General features: G+C 46.7%; 1 protein-coding gene across 1 annotated transcript in view; it reads right to left on the bottom strand.

The window, feature by feature from the left end:
* Positions 1-21,183, bottom strand: part of LOC140409300 (dedicator of cytokinesis protein 2-like) — a 1,572,852-nt gene that overhangs the window by 290,794 nt on the left and 1,260,875 nt on the right. Inside the window, exons 33-34 of the mRNA XM_072497681.1 lie at positions 20,960-21,108; positions 346-431 (exon numbers count right to left, since the gene is read on the bottom strand). Of these exons, the coding sequence (XP_072353782.1) occupies positions 346-431; positions 20,960-21,108 (235 nt within the window). The remainder of the gene's footprint in view (positions 1-345; positions 432-20,959; positions 21,109-21,183) is intronic.

Below are 21,183 nucleotides of genomic sequence, written 5' to 3'. Positions count from 1 at the left end.
CCTTACAACGCTATCCTGGATTGCTGCCACGACCCAATCAATCTCTTGGTCATGGTGTCCTCCTCCACAGGGTAAAGCAAGCCCCATCCACCATTATAAAATTGGTGAACTATCTTCAGGTGAGGAGTGACAAGCATTGGCATCTCCCTTAAATAATACTAAGGAGGCCCCGATGCTTCCCTTACATGCTGACCTTAGGCTTCTTTCCTGGCGGGGAACACAGTCAAAGTAAATGGCCCAGCTCATGCCTAAATGGGCCGAGGAGAATTTCTTCCCCACTTGTGCTCATCTTACATATCCATAATATGATTAAAACAGATATGGAAGATCATATAATAAACTCACATGCTTTCAAAGAGGTGCTTGTACTCTTCATCTCCTCGACCACCTTCCACTTCATGGTCCAGGTTTTTGATAATTTCATCCTCAAACTAAATATCAGAATATAAAGAGAAGAAAAAGTTTAATTCTAATTCATGAACAACAATGTTTAAATATTACACATTCTCAGTCAGCAACTGCTCAGAAACCAGCAGGCAACACATTGGGGGGCATCTCTGACACCACCTTATAATTAGTCCGGCAGCGTTCGCCATGATTTAATGAGTATCTCTCTCGTCTCTACATTTAAAAGTCACAGGTTCAAGTTGTCATGTGAATGTCACTTTAAGAAATGTTTGTCTTCTCAAGTGGCTGCAGTGATGTCATTGTGTGGGTGGAGCTGAGCTCTGTCTCTGCCTTTTACTTTAGTTTTGAGCTGGAAGCTGTTTTTGGCTCTGTGTTTTTAGTTTTGTTTTCAGTTGGAGAGCTTCATTCAAACCAAGCAGATGTATGTTTGGCCTCTCTCTCTGCATGATAAAGAATGTCTCCAGATCACTTGATGATTTCCAAGTAATACCTGTTTCTGTAAGGAATGCAAACCTACTGTCTTTGTTAAAAGGTATTTGGCTTATGGATGTTGTTAGGGAAGTTAATAAGGGTTATCTATAGAGTACTGTATCTTTTTGGGGGGTTATCAGTGTTGGTAATTGGTAAGATATTTACTGCGGGCTTATAAAATGTTAAGTGGATTCATAGAATAAACATTGTTTTTGTTTAAAAGTACTTTAGCTCTCTGTTGCATCACACCTGTGAAGTGGGCCCTTGTGCTCCCCATAACCAAAATCTATTTAAAGTTGTGGGTCAGGTGAACGCCATGATACACTTTATCTAAACCCTGGCCCATAATAAAGTCCCACTCCAAAGATTTTAGCATAAAATCCAGGCTGTCGCCCCCCCCCCACTGCTTCCCCCCCCACTGCTCCCCCCCCCCCCCCCCGAGGAAGGAGTACTGAACGTCTGATGATGCAATGTTGGGGTTAATTTAACAATGAGAATTTAAACCAAGTCCCTGTCCGCCCTCTCTGGTGGACACAGTGCAGAAGGCCATTCGGCCCAACGAGTCTCTGAAAGAGCATTCTACCTTGCCCCACTCCCTTGCCTTATCCCAGTAACCTTGCGCATTCTTCCTTTTCAGATAGGAAACCATTCCCTTTTGAATACCTCGATCAAACCTGCCTCCATTACCCTGAAAGGAAGTTTGTTCCTGAGTCCAACAACCCTCTGGGTTAAAAACTTGTTCCTCACATCAATTTAACTCCTTATGCCAATTATTTTAAATCTGTGCCTCTACTTCCTGATTCTCCCTTGAGTGGGAACAGTCTCTCACTATTTGTCCTGTTCGTACCCCTCAGGATTTTGATATCTCTATCAAATCTCCTCTCAGCCTCCTTTGTTCCAATGGAAACAGCCTCAATGTCTCCAATCTATCCTCATAGCTACAGTTTTTCATCCCTGGAATCATTCTTGTGAAACTCACCTTTACTTTCTCCAACGCTTTCACATCCTTCCTCAAGTATGAGGAAGTATTCAGCCCAGAGCTGTGAGGCTTAACTAGCACCTTATACAAGTTCAATATGACTTTCTTACTCTTGTACTCTTGTACTGTTAATAAAACCCAAGATACTATAGGCTTTATTAACTGCTCTCTCAACTTGCCCTGCCATCTTCAATGACATATGTGCAAATACAGCAGGGGCTCGTCCTGCACCTCCTTTAATGTTTCTTCTGTTATTTTGTATTGTCTCTCCATATTCTTCCTGCTAAAATGAGTCACCTCACACTTCTCTGTATTGATCTGCCACTTGCCTGCTCAATTCCCCAATATATCTATGACCTTTAGAAGTTCAAGATTATTCCTATCACAGTTGACAATGACTCCAATCTTCATTTCTACAAATTTTGAGATGACACAGAAGAGAGGAACTATTCTCCTAGTGCCTTGGCCAATTTTCAACCTTCAATAGTCACGAAAGGATTAGAATTCCTACAGTGCAAAAGGAGGCACTTCGACCCATTGAACCTGCACCGACCCTCTGAAAGAGCACCTTGCCGAGGCCCACACCCCCACCCTATTCCCGCAACCCCCATCTTACCTGCACATCTTTGGACGCTAAGGGGTAGTTTAACATGGCCAATTCACCTAACCTGCACATCTTTGGACTGTGGGAGTAAACTGGAGCACCCGGAGGAAACTCACGCACATGCAGACATAGGGAGAAAGTGCAAACTCCACACGGACAGTCACCCAAGGCCAGAATCGAACCCAGGTCCCTGGCGCTGTGAGGCAGCAGTGCCTATCACTGTGCCACCATACCTGGTTGTTATCACATTGCTGTTTGTGGGAGCTTGCTATGTGCAACCTGGCGGCCGAATTGCCTATGTTATAACAGTGACTACATTTCAAATTAAATAATTGGCTGTAAACCACTTCTGAGAATGAAAGAGGTGCTGTAGAAATGCATCAGGGTAACAAGGCTACCAACTTCTGTTTTGAGACTGTTACTGTCATGATATGCACTCATGCACAAAATGAGATACAGACAGGCAGTGACAGACACCCAGTACAGCCAATCAACACACAGGACAGAACACAACCAATCATCAGGCAGAACACTGGAAGATGGTCTTGCACTATAAAACACACGAGGCATCAACACTCTGCCTCTTTCCACTGGTGACAACTGTAGTGACAGTCAGGGTGTATATATCAGTTAGCACCTTCTACACGTGGCTCAGAGCTAGTCTGCTCTAGCTAGTTATAGCAAGCACCCTTAGATTAGTAGACTGTCAAACCCACAGCGAAATGTGTGCACTGCTTAACCAGTTCAATAAAGCGTATTGAGCTAACATCAAAGTTTGGAGTCTACTTTCAAGTACAACTGCATCCAGTTGCAGTCCGTGTTACCCCAGGGTGATTAACACGACAGTTACCACCCCCTCACATATACCCAGGCCAGGTTCCATGAGAAATGGACTCCATCGGTTCCACATCACCTGGCAGAAAACATCTGTAGAGTATCTCTTCATGCATTCACATGGTGCTTTCAAGCGAGCTCACTTCACATCTGCCAGCTACGAGATGGCTGGAACCCATGCCGTCCAGCCTGTCCTCTGACAGGCTGACGGCTTCTTCCAATGGCAGAAGGGGGTGTCCCACAGATATCTGCATCTGCCAGACCCCAAAAGATTTAATTGATAGATGGGGCCCCTTCCAACCCAAAATAGCGAGGGCAGGTAAAAACACACGCGTTCCAGGCATTATATTTGCAAATGTAGATCAATAATGAGAGAGGACAATTAACATTTAAATTTAGCAGCCGTGAGCTGTTTCAGACGTGCCTGTGATACTTATTCCTGTAATTGGTCACCTAAATGTCACTGAGACATGAAGACTTGTGCAGATCTATCCAGATGCAGCTGAGGTAATAGCTGTAATTTCTCTTAATAGGTCTGCTAATTAAATCCACTAGCCTCTTTAGTGCTTGTCAGTTTTCCTGCAACGTTTGATTTCTCTGTTTTGCTCTGAATACATACAAGGTATGATTTGCTGAGTTACGGGCTTGTCAGGGTTAGATCTAATCGGCTGAGCTAAAGGAGCAAACAATTTGTAACTCTGAGGGACAACACAGAGGTTTTAAAAGAATGTCATTTCACCCCTCACCAAGTGTGATTAAAAACTGTCAGCTCAGGGAAATCACTATACGCACATCTTTCACCATCTCTTGGTCCTGAGCAGAGCCTTGGTTGGTTATGAGGTGTTTTCCACGTTTTAAAATTAATTGTTTCATTTATTTTCTCACAGGACGTGGTCGTTACTGGCAAGGTCAGGGGTTATTGCCCAACCCTAGTTGCTCTTCAAAAGGAGCCGTCATCTTGAACCGTTACCGTCCATGTGGCCTGAACATTGTGTCCGATATCATTGCGGACAAGTCTCAGGTTGGGCTTCATTGTATATTGCTACAAGGAAACGTACGGCAGCGCGGTAGCACTGTGGTTAGCACAGTTGCTTCACAGCTCCAGAGTCCCACGTTCGATTGCCAGTTTGGTTCACTGTCTGTGTGGAGTTTACACGTTCTCCCCGTGTCTGCGTGGGTTTCCTCCGGGTGCTCCATTTCCTCCCACAGTCCAAAGATGTGCAGGTTCGGTGGATTGGCCATGCTAAATTGCCCTCAGTATCCAAAACGTTTGGGTGGGGTTACTGGGTTACGGGGATACGGTGGAGGTGTGGGCTTAGGTAGGGTGCTCTTTCCAAGGGCCGGTGCAGACTCGATGGGCTGAATGGCCTCCTTCTGCACTGTAAATTCTATGATTCAACTTCTATGATTCTATCCTCGCAGTGCTGCGAGGGAGGGAGTTCCAGATTTCGTATCCAGTGGCAGAGAAGGAATGGTGATATAGTCAAGAAGGTTACTGACTTGGAAGGGTGGTGATGCTCCCATGTACCTGCCACCCTTATCCTTCTAGGAGGTAGAGGAGAGGGGCGGGGATTTGTGAGATGCCAAAGTACATTTGGCTCGTTAGGAACATCATAATTGACAGCAGGAGTAGGCCATTTTGTCCACCGGGCCTGTGCGACCATTCGATGCGGTTATGGCTGATCATTTGCCACTTATGTCTTTTTTCCTACTATCCCATATCCCTTGTTGTCAGTATCCAGAAATCTATCAATTTTTGTCTTGAACATGCTCAAGTACTGAGAGCTCCCACAGCCCTCTGGGGTAGAGAATTCCAAAGTTCTCCTTCAGGGAATCAGGGGTTATGGGGAGAAGGCAAGGGAATGGGGATGAGAAAATATCAGCCATGATTGAATGGCGGAGCAGACTCGATGGGCCGAGTGGCCTAATTCCGCTCCTATGTCTTATGGTCTTATGGATCTCAGTCTTGAATGACCTGCCCCTAATCCTGGGACTATGTCCCCATGTTCTGGATTCACCAGCTAGGGGAAAGCATCCTATCCGCATCTATCCTGTCGTACCCAGAACTCGTAAGCATTTTGTAAATTTCAATGCGATCAGTCTTCATCCTTTGAAATTCTAGAGAATTCAGGCAGTTTTCTCAATCTCTCCTCGTAAGACAATCCCGCCATTCCGGGGATTCATTGGCTGAATCTCTGTTGCACCCCCTCTTTGGAAAATAAATTGTTCCCCATATCATGAGACCAAACCCGTATGCAATTCCCCAGACGCAGTCTCACCAAGTCTCTATAGAATTGCAGAAAGACATCTTTATTGCTCTAATAAAAGCAAAATACTGTAGATGCTGAAAATCTGAAATAAAATCAGAAAATGCTGGAAAAACCCATCAGGTCTGGTAGCATCAGTGGAGAGAGAAACACGAGATAATGTTTCAAGTCTATATGACGCATCTTCGGAGCTCTGTAGGAGTAATGCAGACTCAAAACATTAACCCCAGCTTCAAGCAGAGTACATTCAAGCATGATGAGAAATTAAATTGAACCATCCAGACATTTGGTTGTCTGGAAGCTATTCTCCAGTCAGCTACAGCCTTCTAAAAGCTATTTATCTTTGAAAGTGAATAGTAGCCTTGCAGATCAAAGGATATGAGAGGGTTTAAAGCCTTTTGATGTGTTTTGCCTTTCTATGAAGTAACAGCTGCTGATTTCAACACTTATCTTTGAGGCAGCAGGTGTAAGGGGTTGGTAAGTGAAAAAGCAGTGACTTTTTCACTGCTTCTGCCTGGATTCTTTAGATTCCAGGTAAGGGTGACTGATGTGGAGGGAGGGGGGTCTCTGAAATGGGGGTCTCCGATGTGGGGTCTCTGATATGGGGGACTCCGATGTGGGGTCATGGATGGGGGTTTCTGATGGTGGGTCTCTGATGAGGGATTCTGATATGGGGGTCGCTCATGGGGTCTCTGATAGGGGGGTCTGTGATGTGGGGGTTTGGTGAGTGGTCTCTGTTGCGGGTCTGATGGGGGCTGGGGTGGGCATGATTTGCTTTGTGTGAACAAGGATTTCCTCCAATGGACATTGGGGGCACAAACATTAAATACTTGCCCCCTTGACCCAACGCGAGGTCCATCGATCGGGTCAGGGGCATGCTTGAAAATACTTGCACCAATCCATGCCCACGTGAATCCTGGGCAAGAGGGTCAGAACATCATGAGGCCTTGGAGAATCAGGTTTCCAGCCCGTTAATCACTGGTAGCGGGGTATCAGTGAAATAGGCGCCGATCCATTTAAGTTGCCGGGGGCTCAATTCCCCGCTCGATCAGGAACACCGCTACCAGTGGCAGGCGGAGAATTCACACCCAAGTCTCAATCCATGGCAGTATATTACACTCAACGCAATGGGCTCTCATTTTGTTAACTAATCTCCTGTATGAGACCCTATCAAAAGCCGCCTGAAAATCCAAATACACTGCATACACTAGTTCTAAATACACTGGCATCCACCAAGGGGCTGGTTTAGCACAGGGCTAAATCGCTGGCTTTGAAAGCAGACCAAGGCAGGCCAGCAGCACGGGTTCAATTCACATACCGGCCTCCCCGAACAGGCACCGGAATGTGGCGACTAGGGACTTTTCACAGTAACTTCTTTTGAAGCCTAGTTGTGACAATAAGTGATTTTCATTTCATTTCTCATTTATCTAACATCCTCAAAAACACCAACAGGTTTGTCAAACACAATTTTCCGTTCATAAATCCATGTTGATTCTGTCTAATTTGCTGATTATACAAAGATAGGTCGGAAAGTAAGCTGTGAAGAGAACAGAACGAGGCGATTAACAGACATAGATAGGTTAAGTGAGTGGGTAAAGATCTGGCAAATGGAGGATAATGAGGTAAAATAGTCTGTTTTGGCAGGAAGAAAAAAAAGAAGAGCGATTGCAGAGCTCTGGGATTCAAGGGATCTGCGTGCCCTAGAACGTGAATCACGAAAGGCTAGTCTGCAGGTACAGTAAATTATTTAGCTGGCTAATAGAAAGTTATCATTTATTGCCAGTGTAGTTGAATACAAAAGTAAGGAGGTTATGGTTCAGTTGGACAGGGCACTAGTGCGACCAACCCACCCAACCCTTTTGGACACTAAGGGCAATTTAGCATGGCCAATCCACCTAACCTGCGCATCTTTGGACTGTGGGAGGAAACCGGAGCACCTGGAGGAAACCCACGCACACGGGGAGAACGTGCAAACACCACACAGACAGGAGAGTGACCCAAGCCGGGAATCGAACCTGGTACCCTGGAGCTGTGAAGCAACAGTGCTAACAGGGATTTAGAGGTATGAGAGATTGGAGAATCGCCGCTGATGAGGTTATGGTTTTTGATGTCTGTGATCTTCGAACTCCTCGGTTGCTTTGCATTTCCTAATGGTTGTCTTTGGTTAGAACATGGCAGTGGTAGATTTCCCTCCAGAGATTCGCTTGCAACCGAGGACCCACTGACGTAATATTAGAATTCTTCACCTATAAATTTCACTAGGTTTTTAAACAATCCTTTTTTCCTGCAGGTGACGCTGGACTAGGTCCTTCCGCAGGTTGACCTGACTGACAATTGCCTTCCGGCATAAGGGACTTCCCCATGCTTGTCTGGAGCCAGTTCAAATTTTCAAGCTGAAAGCTGAGAGAAAGAGAGATCTGCTTTGAGCTGCCATCCGGCCTAAAACCCCAAAGTGAAACTAGAACAAAATTGCTTGCCTCGGTTCTCCAGAACATTCTGAAGTACTTGACCAATCACCAGTGGAAATATGAAAAAGTCTGAAATTCCAGAAGAGACGGATGGCTGATAGCCGAGTCCATCAAAATGGCAGGACATCCCCCGCAGCCGTGACCGAGCTCCCGCCGGGTTGAACCCTAAGTGAACCACTTCGGCAGGAACTCAACCGCGCGCGTGGAACTGGCGGCGATTCTCCGGTCGCCAGAGAATCGCGGGAAGGGGCGCGAGACCGATGCCCCATTCTCTGCCCCTGCGCCAGCCACGATTGCGGCACAGGGACTCGGAGAACCCCGGCCAATGGGCGGGATTCTCCAATAATGGGGCTATGTCCCCATGCCCGCGAGAAAATGGGAGCGAATCACTCAGGGCTTTTTTTCTAGAAAGTCCGGCGTGACTCTCTGTTTTTAAGGGGGCTTGCAGGGCCCTCAATGCTCCACGCAGCTCTGACTGCCAATACGGAGCCCTACACTTCCGACAGCGGCCCCGTGCGACATGGCGGACCACACAGCGGGCCGACGCTGAAGAGGTAGACACCCCCCCAGATCGCCCAGTTTGCCCCTGATCGCGCGCCTAGCAATTGTTGAGGCCTCCCACCCCCCCTTTGCCCCCTCCCTCCCCCCCTCCCCCCCCATTCTCCCTGTCACCCCCACCCCCTCTCTCTCTCCATCCCCCCTCCCTCCCCACCCCACCCACCCTCTCTCTCTCCATCCCCCCTCCCTCCCCACCCCCGTCCCACCCCCCCTCCATCCCCCACCCCTCCCTCCCCCCCCCTTCCCTCTCCCCTCCCCGGTGACGGACCCCCCACCCGCTCTTACCAGGACGGCCACCGAAGCCACAACTTCAATCTCTCAGCAGGTGGAACAATGTTAGAACCACGGTGGCGGGAACTCAGCCAGTTGCCGGCGCAGAATCGCCGTGGGGGCCTCTTTCAATGGCCCCTGACCGGCGCTGCGTCAACCGCGCGCAACTGGTGGCGGTTCATGAAGGCGTCGCAGGTCCGACGCCCCATTCTCCGCCCCTGTGCCGGGCGCGATTGCGGCGCGGTGCCTCGGAGAATCCCAGCCCATGTCTCTGGATCATTAATCTGGGTCGAGTCCAGTAACATCATTACACTGCCACAATGCCTCAAATTGCTTTATTCTGGAAAAGCTGAAATCTTTTGACTTTTTGGAGCTACATCCATCCAGGCAAGTGATGAATATTCAATCACACTCCTGATTTGTGCCTTGTAGATGGTGGACAGCCTTTGACCTGTTCTTGGAGCCACGGTCCGGAATCTTCTATCTCCATAGGAGGCGTCAAAAGAAGCGGACGGGCCTAAGAATGATATGGGTTGGCATTGGGACCATTATCCCACACTTCCAGTGGGAAATAAGTGCTGGGCGGGATGACCTTCCCATCTCCAATTGGTCAATTAATGACCAATTAAAGATCTCTCCTGACCTCGGCTGCTATCTTCCCGGCCTCAGTTGGATCAGCCGACATGCAGGCTACACAACTGGTTCACCTGCAGGCTGCATGCCAGTTAGAGGGTGTGGTCACTCGATCTACATCAATCTGTGCAGGATTGTGGGTATGAACATATGGCAAAAGGCTGGCTGCTGACAGCCACCCCCGCACCCTTGCTGCCAAACTCCAAGCCCCCCCAAACCTCTGCGCTCTCAACATGATTTGCTGCCCCGTAGACCCACCCCGACAGTGTCTGTCTGGGTGTCACTGCCAGGTGTTCAGGGGCACTGCCAGGGTGCCAGGCAGGCATTGCCGGATTGGCAGTGTCAAGGACCCGGATGGTACGTGCAGTGCCAAGGTGCCACCCTGGCCAGAAGCCAACCACCTGAGGGCCGATGTTTGTAGACCCCTATTCGGTGAGTTGGGGCTCTGGGAGGTCCGGATGTCGGGTTGGGGTGTGTTGAAACGTCGCAGCAGCAGTTAAAAACTGCGTCCCGATCGTCTCCTGACCTGAGCTGTTCCTCGCTGAGGCCCTGAATTGCAACTGAGTCCTGTTCAATAGCGTGGTCTTTCTCAGCATTGAGACCATCGGGAAACACCCGGCTAAACACGCTCGGCACGGGGTTCTATCGCAATTTGGTTAGATCACGCCCTCTGGCTGTAGGTTTTGTTTCTGCTCACCTTCTTATGACACTCTTCTGAACTGTTTGGAAAGGAATTGCTAATCTATCTACAGACGTATCTTTTAACTCAACTGAAATGCTTGACTTCCGCTCACATCTCCGACTAACGCTCAACTCGAGAAACGCAACAGCGTTTCTGACGGCGCCAACACTTAGCCTCAGGATCACATGATCCCACCCCCCATCTTTGGACTGTGGGAGGAAACCGGAGCACCCGGAGGAAACCCATGCAGACATGGGCAGTCACCCAAGGCCAGAATTGATCCCGGGCCACTGCCGCTGTGAGGCAGCAGTGCTAACCACCGTGCCACCATGCCACGGTAAATCTGAAGTTCCCACATTCATCACAGAAGATTCAGTGATGATAATGTCATTGACTGTCAAGGAGAGCCTATTAAACTCTCTTTTGTTGAAGATGATTACTGTCTGGCACTTAGTGACATGAATATTCTTTGCCACGTATCAGTCCAAGCTGAGTCCTCCTGCAAGCTGGCATGACCCGTTTCACTCTCTTGAGGAGTGAGAGTGGGACTAAAAGTGAACCTTGATGATGGCAGTCACTCTCACCTCACCTCTGGAATTCAGCTCTTTAATCAGTGGTTGAAACAAGGCTATAATGAGATCAGGCACTCAATGGCCCTGACGGAACCCAAACTGAGCATCAGTGAGCAAGTCATTGCTGTGTAAGTGGTGGGTGATAGCACGGTCGATGACACCTTCCATCATTTCTCTGATGATTGAGAGCAGTCTGGTGGAGCGGAATCCAGAGGTCCGGAGATGGCAGGGTATCCAGAGATACCCTGCCATCTCCGGGCACTGCACTGGAACAACACCAAGTGTTTTCATCTCTATGATCCAAATGTTGTTTTGGGCTGGGAAAGGTTGCTCCATCTCTCGATCCTGGCTGGTGCCTTGGGCTGATAGAAGATACGTTTGCCTCTGGGCCTTGGACAGCAGATTAGTGCATTCAAGTGAATTCAAAGCACAGGCACGGGGTGAAAACTTTTTCTGACAAAGTTCTTCATGCAATATGCCTGAGCAGAATCAGTGCAACTCCAATTATCTTTGAGCTCCTTATCATAACGTTTTTCCGAGACTGTGGAAAGACATGAGCAGTGAGTTGCCAACAAGCCCCATCCAAGGCCTTTTATAATGCACTGAGCCTGGAGACCATCAAGAAAATGAGTGAACAATTTGAGTTCTCTCTTAAAACTCTTCACCATTGTCACATATTCCTTCTCAAATTAGGCATTCGGGGGAAGCAAAAAAAAGTGAAAAAGAACAATTTCTACACACAGTAAAATGCTTGTCAGAAATAGTGGATGTGCTAATGCACAAAGCAGTTATAATGAGGTGTTGGACTCATCCCCACAGACGCGTAGTCACTGATTATTATCTACAAAGGGCGATTACAGTCATTGATTTGCTGCGAGCTGTAAAATAGCTGCTTTACACTTCGACCCCATTCATATTACAGGTGCGGTTCGTTTGGAGATGTTGCTGTAGTCGTGTGAGGATCCGGCTGCTGAAGATTCTGCGCTGGTCTTATTGTGGGCAAAAGGCACAAACGTGAAAGATGTAATGGAGCATGAGGGCATGAGGGAGCATGTCGTGTCACCAATTGCCATTTTCACTCCTCCCTTCAGACAATCGAGGGGTGAACGACATGTGGAGAGGCTGCTGAGAGAGAGAGGAACTGCGTTGTCGGTACTTGTATGAATTAATTGAACATTTTGCCTGTTCAGATGTATTAAGCCTATGGGCTATAAAGATGGGTTGTATTTGGCCTGTGGATGTGGATGGTTCGCCCTCTATACATGGGCTGTATTGTACGGATGAGTTGTTTTTGGCTGAATAAATGAATTGTGTTTGTTGTAATTAAAATTCTTTCATGGGAGAAATGAGTTGGGGAGCTGGGCCCTGTATTTACTGAGGAGGATTGGAAGGAAGCCCTCGACAGGGTGAATTCCACTTCACCTTGCACCAGACTGAGTTTGAGTCAGTTCAAAGTGTGACATAGAACACATTGGACTATGGCGAAGATGAGTGGATTCTTTTGAGATGTGGGGAATAAGTGTGATCGCTGCTCACTTATACCAGCTGTTTTGGTCCTGTCTGGATACAGGAATTCCTTTTTTAATACCATATCTAAGATTTTACGGGTGGCCCTAGAACCTTGTCCACTGGTAGCAGTATATCTCCAGCATTCCATTTGAGGGTATGGGCGGACATTCCCGCCGTTGCCTTTTTAATAGCCAGGAGACGAATATTGCTTAGTTGGAGGTCTCCCATCTCAATTAAAGCATCCGTATGGAGAGAAGACATGATGTCATTGCTCCCATTCTGGAGAAGATTAAATGTACCAATAATAATAATTATTATTGTCACAAGTAGGATTACATTAAAACTGCAATGAAGTTACTGTGAAAATCCCCAGTCACCACACTCCGGCACCTGTTCAGGTACACTGAGGGAGAATTCAGAATGTCCAATTCACCTAACAAGCACATCTTTCAGGACTTGTGGGAGGAAACCAGAGCACCCGGAGGAAACGCACGCAGAGACTGGGAGAACGTGCAGACTCCGCACAGACAGTTTCCCAAGCCGGGAATTGAACACTGGTCCCTGGTGCTGTGAAGCAACAGTGCTAACCACTACGCTACCATGATTTCCCCTCTTGTTCGCTCACCACTTGCTGTAAGCCCAGCTCCAGATCTGTCCTCTCGGACTCAGCCAATTTAGTCAGTAGTAGTGCTAATGAACCACTTTGGTTCTAAGCTAAGCTCAATTCTTCCTCCAAGTACTGTTCAAAATGGATGAGTGCCGATTCATCATCTGGGAGGGCGGTAGGTGGAAATTAGCAATTGACTCTTTCCTTCTATCAACCACTGGAAGTCTGGTCGCCCTTCAACCCGCTGAACCCGAGGGAATAATTAGGGCAGGAATGCTAGGCGAGACATCAGGAAAGCTCATGAGAAGTCACTGAGCAGAGAACGGCCATCTTCCAAACAAATGAGATGACTTGTGGGGAAAACTACTGTAATCACAGCAAGGTCACATTATATAAACATGAAATAAGCCAAGCATCAACTTTTAGTATGTTCTACGGAGATGTTAATTTAATTCTCCCACAATTCAGAGGTTATCTCTAATTTATTTATGGGTTATTATTTTTCATAAATACCTCATTCAGCTTTCTTTTTTGGCCAAAATATCAACAAAATGTCATATATAATAGGGTCAGATCGATTGAAATTTGCTGAAGGTGCCAATAAATGTTATATCTCCTCACTTTCCCAAACCTGGGGCTTTATAGGCATCCTCTGATAATGTACATAAACTCACATCCACCGGGGGGGAGGGGTTGCTGCAGTGCACCTTGTAGATGGTACACACGGCTGCCACTGTGCATTGGTGGCAGAGGGATAGAATATTTAAGTTAGTGGATGGGGTGCCAATCAGGCAGGCTGCTTTTAAAACGGATCTCATTGGGTGAAATAGGGCAAGATGTCTCGACTCTTTCCTTACTTATCCCCTTGAACTTTATGCATTTATAAAACATCTTTAGGCTTTCCTTGACAGTATTTTTTCATGTACCCTCATTGCTTTATCTTTCAATGCACTGTTAGACTTCATGTTCAGAGTTATGCGAATGTGGTCTACAATGGAGTTTGATAGGGCCGAAGTAGAGAAAATGTTTCCGCTTGTTAGGGAATCCAAGACTAGGAGTCATAAATATCAACTAGTCATTAATAAATCCTATAGGAAATTTAGGAGAAACATCTTCAACCAGAGAGTGTTAAACATACAAGACCATAAGCCATAGGAGCAGAAGTAGGCCATTCAGCTCATAGATTCTGCTCCGCCATTCAATGGAATGATGACTGATCTGATACGATGATCCTCAATTCCACTTTCCTGCCATATCCCCATTGATTCTCTTATTGATTAAAAATCTGCCTATGTTAGACATACTTAATGACCCAGCCTCTACAGCTCTCTGCAGTAAATACTTCCACAGATTCACAACCCTCTCGAGAGAACAAATTCCTCCTCATTTCGGTCTTAAATTAGCCTTACTTTGAAATGTTTCCCTCTGGTCCTAGTCACTCCCACAAGGGGAAAACAACCTCACAGCATCTATCTTGTCAAGCCCCCCGAGAATCCTATGTGGCTCAATCGGGCCTCATTCTTCTGACATCCATTGAGTACTTGCCCAACTTACTCAACCTCTCCTCATAAGAAAATCCGTCCATACCTGGGATCAACATTCTCTGGGTTGCCTCCAATGCCAATATATCTTTCCTTATCTAAGGGGACCAAAACTGTTCACAATATTCCAAGTGTGGTCTAACTAATGCTTTGTACAATTTCAGCAGCACTCCCCTATTTTATATTCCATTATTTTTGAAATAAGGCCAACATTCCATTTGCCTTCCCTATTACCTACTGAACTTGCATGCTGGTTTTTTGTGATATAAGCATGAAGACCCCAAATTCATCTTGTGCTGCAGCTTTCTGCAGTCTTTCTCCATTTATATAATATTCAGCTGCTTTATTCTTCCTACCAAATTACATAACATTTTCCTGCATTATCGTCCATCTGCCAAGTTTTTGCCCATTCACTTAACCTGCCTCGAGCCCTCTATGGACTGTCATCCTGATCACTTGCCTTCCCATCTATTTTTGTGTCATCTGCAAACTTGGCAATAGAACACTCACTTCACTCCTCATTCATATATATTATAAACAATTGTGGCCCCAGTAGGATCCCTGTGACACTCCATTAGTTACAGGTTGCCATCCTGAAAACGCCCCTCTTATCCCAACTCTGCCTTCTATCAGTTAGCTACTCCTCTATCCAAGCTAATACACTAGCCCAACGCCATGGATTCTTAGCTTATTACTAACTAGCCTTTTGCATGGTAACTTATCAAATGCTCTTTGGAAACCCAAGTCTAATACATCTACTGGTTCCCCTTTATCTATCCTGTTTATTGCCACCTCACAGAATTCTAACAAGTTTGGCGAGCATGATTTACCCTTCATGAAGCCATGCTGACTCTGCTTGATGATAGCATGTATTTCTAAATCCTCTGCTATTACCTCCTTTATTCCATTCCAATTCTCTTCTCGCACCTCGTTGTGCTCTAAGACTGACTTTTGTTTCCATAGCTAGTAATTCCGGTTACAGGTCGCTAGTCTATCACCTGGGGCTTAACACTTGAGGGAGACCGCTCCACACCAAACATGGCTGACCAGGAGTGTCTCCCACTTTTACCACCAGCTAGTGGTGTGTTTGGCCACTGAATGAACACACCTTCCTTGGCTACCAAGTCCTGGGGTGGGACTTGAACTCGGGGCTCAGAGGCCTCCTATATTAGATCCTTTATAATGGACACTAATGTTTTCCCAATGACAGATGTTAAGCTAGCTGGTCTATAGTTAACTGTTCTGAATTACGGGGAAACTATTGGCAGGCTGGAAACATTATACCATTATTTAAAATGGAAGAAATGCCCAACTTGTCATTTAGAGAGGTACAGGATAATCAGAGTCGTGAGCATGGCCTTCTATAAGGAATGCCCTGTCTGACTAACTTTATCAAATTGTTCGAGGAGGGCCCTTGATTGGTGCGTGCACGAACTGATTTGATGTGATTTACCTGGGATTTTGGAAATACTGTGATTTCCTAATCTGTCACAAGATATCACACGGCAGACTGTGCAGGACTATGGGAAGAAGGCCGGGAAGGTTGGCACTGGGTAAGTTGCCAGCGCAGACACGATGGGGTGAATGGCCTCTTTCTGTGCTGTAATCATTCTGTGATCTTGTGGCAAGTAAAATTCCATGGAATCAGAGGGAGAATTAAAAGTGTTGTAATGTGCCTTTCCGGGATATTAACTTGAGATCAATAACAGGGAAATATGTTGTGTGTGATCCAGTCTTAGTTTCACTTTTGCACTGAGCAGAGCGCACACACACATCTCTAATGTCTTCAGGTTTTGTACCTATGTATAACAGTTCTCATGTATCTAGTCTTAATAAATTAAGCAACAACACGTTTACCCAATCCCTTTTAAATGATTGGTGCCTTGTGTCTTGTACAGTACGTATGCTCAAGGTATGATATTATTATAATAACACAACATGAAATTAGATCACAAATTGGCTCATTGATTTCCTGCGAATCAAGGCTGAAAAGATGGTAGAGATAGAAACACTCATCACATTTAAAAAGTATTCGGATGTGCTCTTGAAGTGTCACAACCCACAGGGCTACATACTAAAAGTTAGAAAGTGGGATTAGGCTGTGTTTTGTCTTTGTCTGACAGGGATATCATGGGCTGAATGGCCTCCTTGTTTGCTGTAAAGCTCTACGATTCTATGAATTGGTGATACGTCAAGCAATTTGAGTACGTCCAAAAGCATAGCAAAGAGCTCCCAGGTGTTATGTGCCAGGGTTTAGAGAACCGCAAAATGTATCATGGAGTTCACCTGACCCACATCTTTTACTAGATTGTGGTATGGGGGCACACAGCCCACTCTACAGGTGTGGTACAGCAGAAATGGAAAAGTATTTTTTAAAGCAAAACAATGTTTATTCTATGAACTCAAGTTAACCTTTTTAAAACATACAGTGAACATCTTAGCACCATTAATTCAAATACAATCCCCAAAGAATACAACACTAAGTAATCCTTTAAGCTTTCCTTTTAACATCCATAAGACTTAAAACACCTTTTACCAGAGCACATCAGGTTAAAGTCACTACTGTTATTAGTTTTAAATCACCAGGATCGATTTACAGTCTTTAGATTACAGAGAGAGACTCTAATACACCTTTTGGCTGTGACTGCAGCTATACAGCTCTGAAAACAAACAAAACTAAAACACACCCTGCAGCAAACAGCCTAAAACGAAAGTAAAAAGCTGACAGACAGCCCAGCTCCACCCACTCTCTGACATCACTGCAGTAATAAACACCCATTTCTTAAAGGTACCCTCACTACAGATACCGATATACACACCCATTTATAAACACCCATTTCTTAAAGGTACTCTTACATGACACAGGGAAGAGAAATTTTAAAATTTATTTTAAAATGTTGTAAGCTCCACTAGACGCAGGCGGATGACCCGATTAATCTCCCCCTGAGCCTCGTGGGAGTACCAGAGACAGAGGCCCATCAGCGAGCTCCTTAACTCCACAGGATACCCGGCCCAGTTAGGAGCCAGGGTACTAGAACAGTCCCAGCTGTGACTTGAACTGTTGCTTGTATGTACCTTCCTCAAACCAAGGGTTGGAAATAAACCTTTTTTGACTCTCATTTCCACACTCCTCCGTGACTACATAGAACATAGAACAATACAGCGCAGTACAGGCCCTTCGGCCCACGATGTTGCACCGAAACAAAAGCCATCTAACCTACACTATGCCATTATCATCCATATGTTTATCCAATAAACTTTTAAATGCCCTCAATGTTGGCGAGTTCACTACTGTAGCAGGTAGGGCATTCCACGGCCTCACTACTCTTTGCGTAAAGAACCTACCTCTGACCTCTGTCCTATATCTATTACCCCTCAGTTTAAAGTTATGTCCCCTCGTGCCAGCCATTTCCATCCGCGGGAAAAGGCTCTCACTGTCCACCCTATCCAACCCCCTGATCATTTTGTATGCCTCTATTAAGTCTCCTCTCAACCTTCTTCTCTCCAACGAAAACAACCTCAAGTCCATCAGCCTTTCCTCATAAGATTTTCCCTCCATACCAGGCAACATCCTGGTAAATCTCCTCTGCACCCGCTCCAAAGCCTCCACGTCCTTCCTATAATGAGGTGACCAGAACTGTACGCAATACTCCAAATGCGGCCGAACCAGAGTTCTGTACAGCTGCAACATGACCTCCTGACTCCGGAACTCAATCCCTCTACCAATAAAGGCCAACACTCCATAGGCCTTCTTCACAACCCTATCAACCTGGGTGGCAACTTTCAGGGATCTATGTACATGGACACCTAGATCCCTCTGCTCATCCACACTTTCAAGAACTTTACCATTAGACTACCATGCTGTGTGCCTGCAGTGCATTTTAGTGTCAAACTTAGACGAACAGATCTCGTTACACCTGGGTGTAATGCAAAAACCTCTTCCAGGAATACATTTTCTTCACTTACTAGCCAGCGTCCTGCTCAGTAACACTGCCAACATGATAGCTAATCAGGACCGAACAGAGAGAGCATTCATGCCAAGTCAACTAAGAACAGAGCTGAAAGGTACAACCCAGGGAGCAATGCCAGGATTTGGTGCAGAGCAAAATTGACGTTTAGTTTCCCCTGTCCATCCACCCAGTGGTTGCACCAGTGGCGGAGACTCTCCAATCACATTTCCTGGAGGTAGCCGTTCTGTGCTGAGCCAATTGATTTGGCCTTTCTTCCAGTCTGGTTTGGAGCGAATGAGCTGATTAGCATTTCTTTTGTACCAATTTTGTTTTTTGCCAAACCAGTGTTTGCGAAGAGCTGCTTCTGTTCATTATTACTGAATAAGATTTATCGACTGCTGATGCAGTAGCCAAATGTCTTATATGTCGCAGCCTGTGCTGATATATGGCCGTGTCACATTTGAGAATTTTAGGAAATTGTGAAGAGGAATATACAAGTGCAGCAGAAAAGGGACACGTTTGAGCTTTCTAGTGCCTGAGCCCCCCCCCCCCGCCACCCCCCCCCCACCCCCCTCCCCCCCACCCCCCCTCCCCCCCCCCCCACTGCCCTGATTTCTGGGATTCTTTCACAATAGGCCAAGCGCTCTGACGAAATCTCCACACCCTGATCATAAACTCATCCAATCTCTCAACAAACATGCCAACTGCTCTTCTGTATCTTTCCAGCAGTTTCTGTTTCGGCTGTTGTGTTTTCATCAGCAGATTTTGCAACCTGTTGTTCTTTTGGGAAACCATTTTGTGTGAAATCGCGGAATCACAGAATTGCCAGGGCGCGGAAGGAAGCTATTGCCGCCGACTCTCTAATTGCACATCATGGCTTAGTGCCATTCCCCTGGCTTTTTCCCGTACCCCTGCACAATGTTTCTCTTCAAGTAACAATCTAAAGCTCTCTTGAATGCCTCGATTGAACCTGCCTCCACTACACTTCCAGGCAACGCACTCCAGACCTGAACCACTCGTTGTGTGAAAACGTTTTTTCCTCACATCGCATTTGCTTCTTTTGCAAATCACTTTTAACTTGTCACCTCTCGTTGTTCATCCTTTTACGAACGGAAACAGTTTCTCCCTGTCTACTCTTTCCAGACCCCTTGTGATTTTGAACATCTCTACCAAATCTCCTCTTAGCCTTCTTCTCTCCAAGGAGAACAGCCACAGCCTCTCCAATCCATCCTCATTGCTGAGGTTTCTCATCCCTGGAACCATTTCTGCACTCTCCAATGCGTTCCCATCCTTCCGATAGTGTGGCACACAGGACAGTGCACGGTAGCACAATGGTTAGCACAGTGACTTCACAGGTCCAGAGTCCCAGGTTCGATTCCCGGCTTGGGTCACTGTCTGTGCGGAGTCTGCACGTTCTCCCCGTGGCTGCGTGGGTTTCCTCTGGATGCTCCGGTTTCCTCCCACAGTCCAAAGATGTGCAGGTTAGATGGATTGGCCGTGCTGAATTGTCCTTAGTGTCCAAACACAAGGTTAGGTGGGATTACGGGGATAGGGTGGAGGTGTCGGCTTCGATAGGGTGCTCTTTACAAGGGCCGGTGCAGACTCGATGGGCAGAATGGCCTCCTTCTATGTCCATGAGCGACAATTGTAGGTGCGCACTCTCGGCCTGGTCTCAAAACTTGATTGGGTTCTGCAATTTTCACACTGAACCTGGATTAGTGCAAACCACAACGTTGAAGCCAGGGAAACTCATTTTAATATACTCGCATGTCATTAGCGAACAATCTCTCCAGACCTTCACCCCCTTCATCGAATATCCACCGGTCGCCGGCCGGGGATCGGGGAGGGGGAGGGGGTTAGATATGTATGCCTGGAAGAGCCCAGGCAGTGGCCCTGGCATAAATTGGCACTGCCAGGATTCCATTGCCAATTTGTCAGTGTCAACCTGGGCCAGGGGGTAATGCCGGGGTGAACCCTAGCAGGAGCCCCATGGGTGGGAAGGGGCGGGTGGGGTGATGCATATATGTCTGGTGGGCAGGGGGATGAGCGTATATTGGGGGCAGCGTGCAGGTGACGAATGTCAGTGGGGGAGGGTGGTGGTTTGCCCATGATGAATGTTGGCGGGTGGGGGTGGGTGGGCCATTGGGTAGAGCCCCTGAGACCTCAGTGATGTGGGCTGGGGTCCATTAGCCTGAAGCACTGGTCGGGACGCCCTTGTAAGGTGGCACCCCCCCCCCCCACCTGTTTGGAACCTGTGTGATGGTATAAACCATGCCCATTCACTTTGTTTTGGCAAAGAGGCTCAGAATTCCGTGAGAAGTCCCCCGCTGACACGGTCGCCGGCATTCGTACCATTCTTCTCGCCGGCACTGACACTTTTCCAATTTTTGGTAAGATTCCGCACAATATTCCAGCTGAGGTCTCTCAAGTATCTTGTGTAAGTTCAGTATAACCTTACCTTCATTTGACACTGTCTCCCCATGTTCTTCTTACCAAAGTGTATCACCAGAACTCACAGCTTAAGAAAAAGTACTCTCATCATTTCCCCTTTTGCCAGTTATCTGGTCGACAGTTTTCACAGCTAATGTAAACTAGGAGACACTTACCGTTCTGAAGTCCCCCTTGTACTGGAACTCACAGTGCATCATGTCGAAGAAGATGGGTATTGTAGACTTGCGAAGCTCCACCTCTGGGACAAGCGTCATCTCCAGGATTGGCCCGACCATTCCCGGGATAAAGCGGATCTTGTGCTGACCTGAGGAGAGGACCAAATGTGAGAGGGTCAAAGGTCAGAACTCTGGAACAATTCTCCAATGACAGCACCCGACTC

The sequence above is a fragment of the Scyliorhinus torazame genome, chromosome 3 (assembly GCF_047496885.1).
Source record: "Scyliorhinus torazame isolate Kashiwa2021f chromosome 3, sScyTor2.1, whole genome shotgun sequence".
NCBI lineage: Eukaryota > Metazoa > Chordata > Chondrichthyes > Carcharhiniformes > Scyliorhinidae > Scyliorhinus > Scyliorhinus torazame.
The sequence above is the reverse complement of the archived record's forward strand: the minus strand, read 5'-3'. Positions and strand labels throughout refer to the sequence as shown.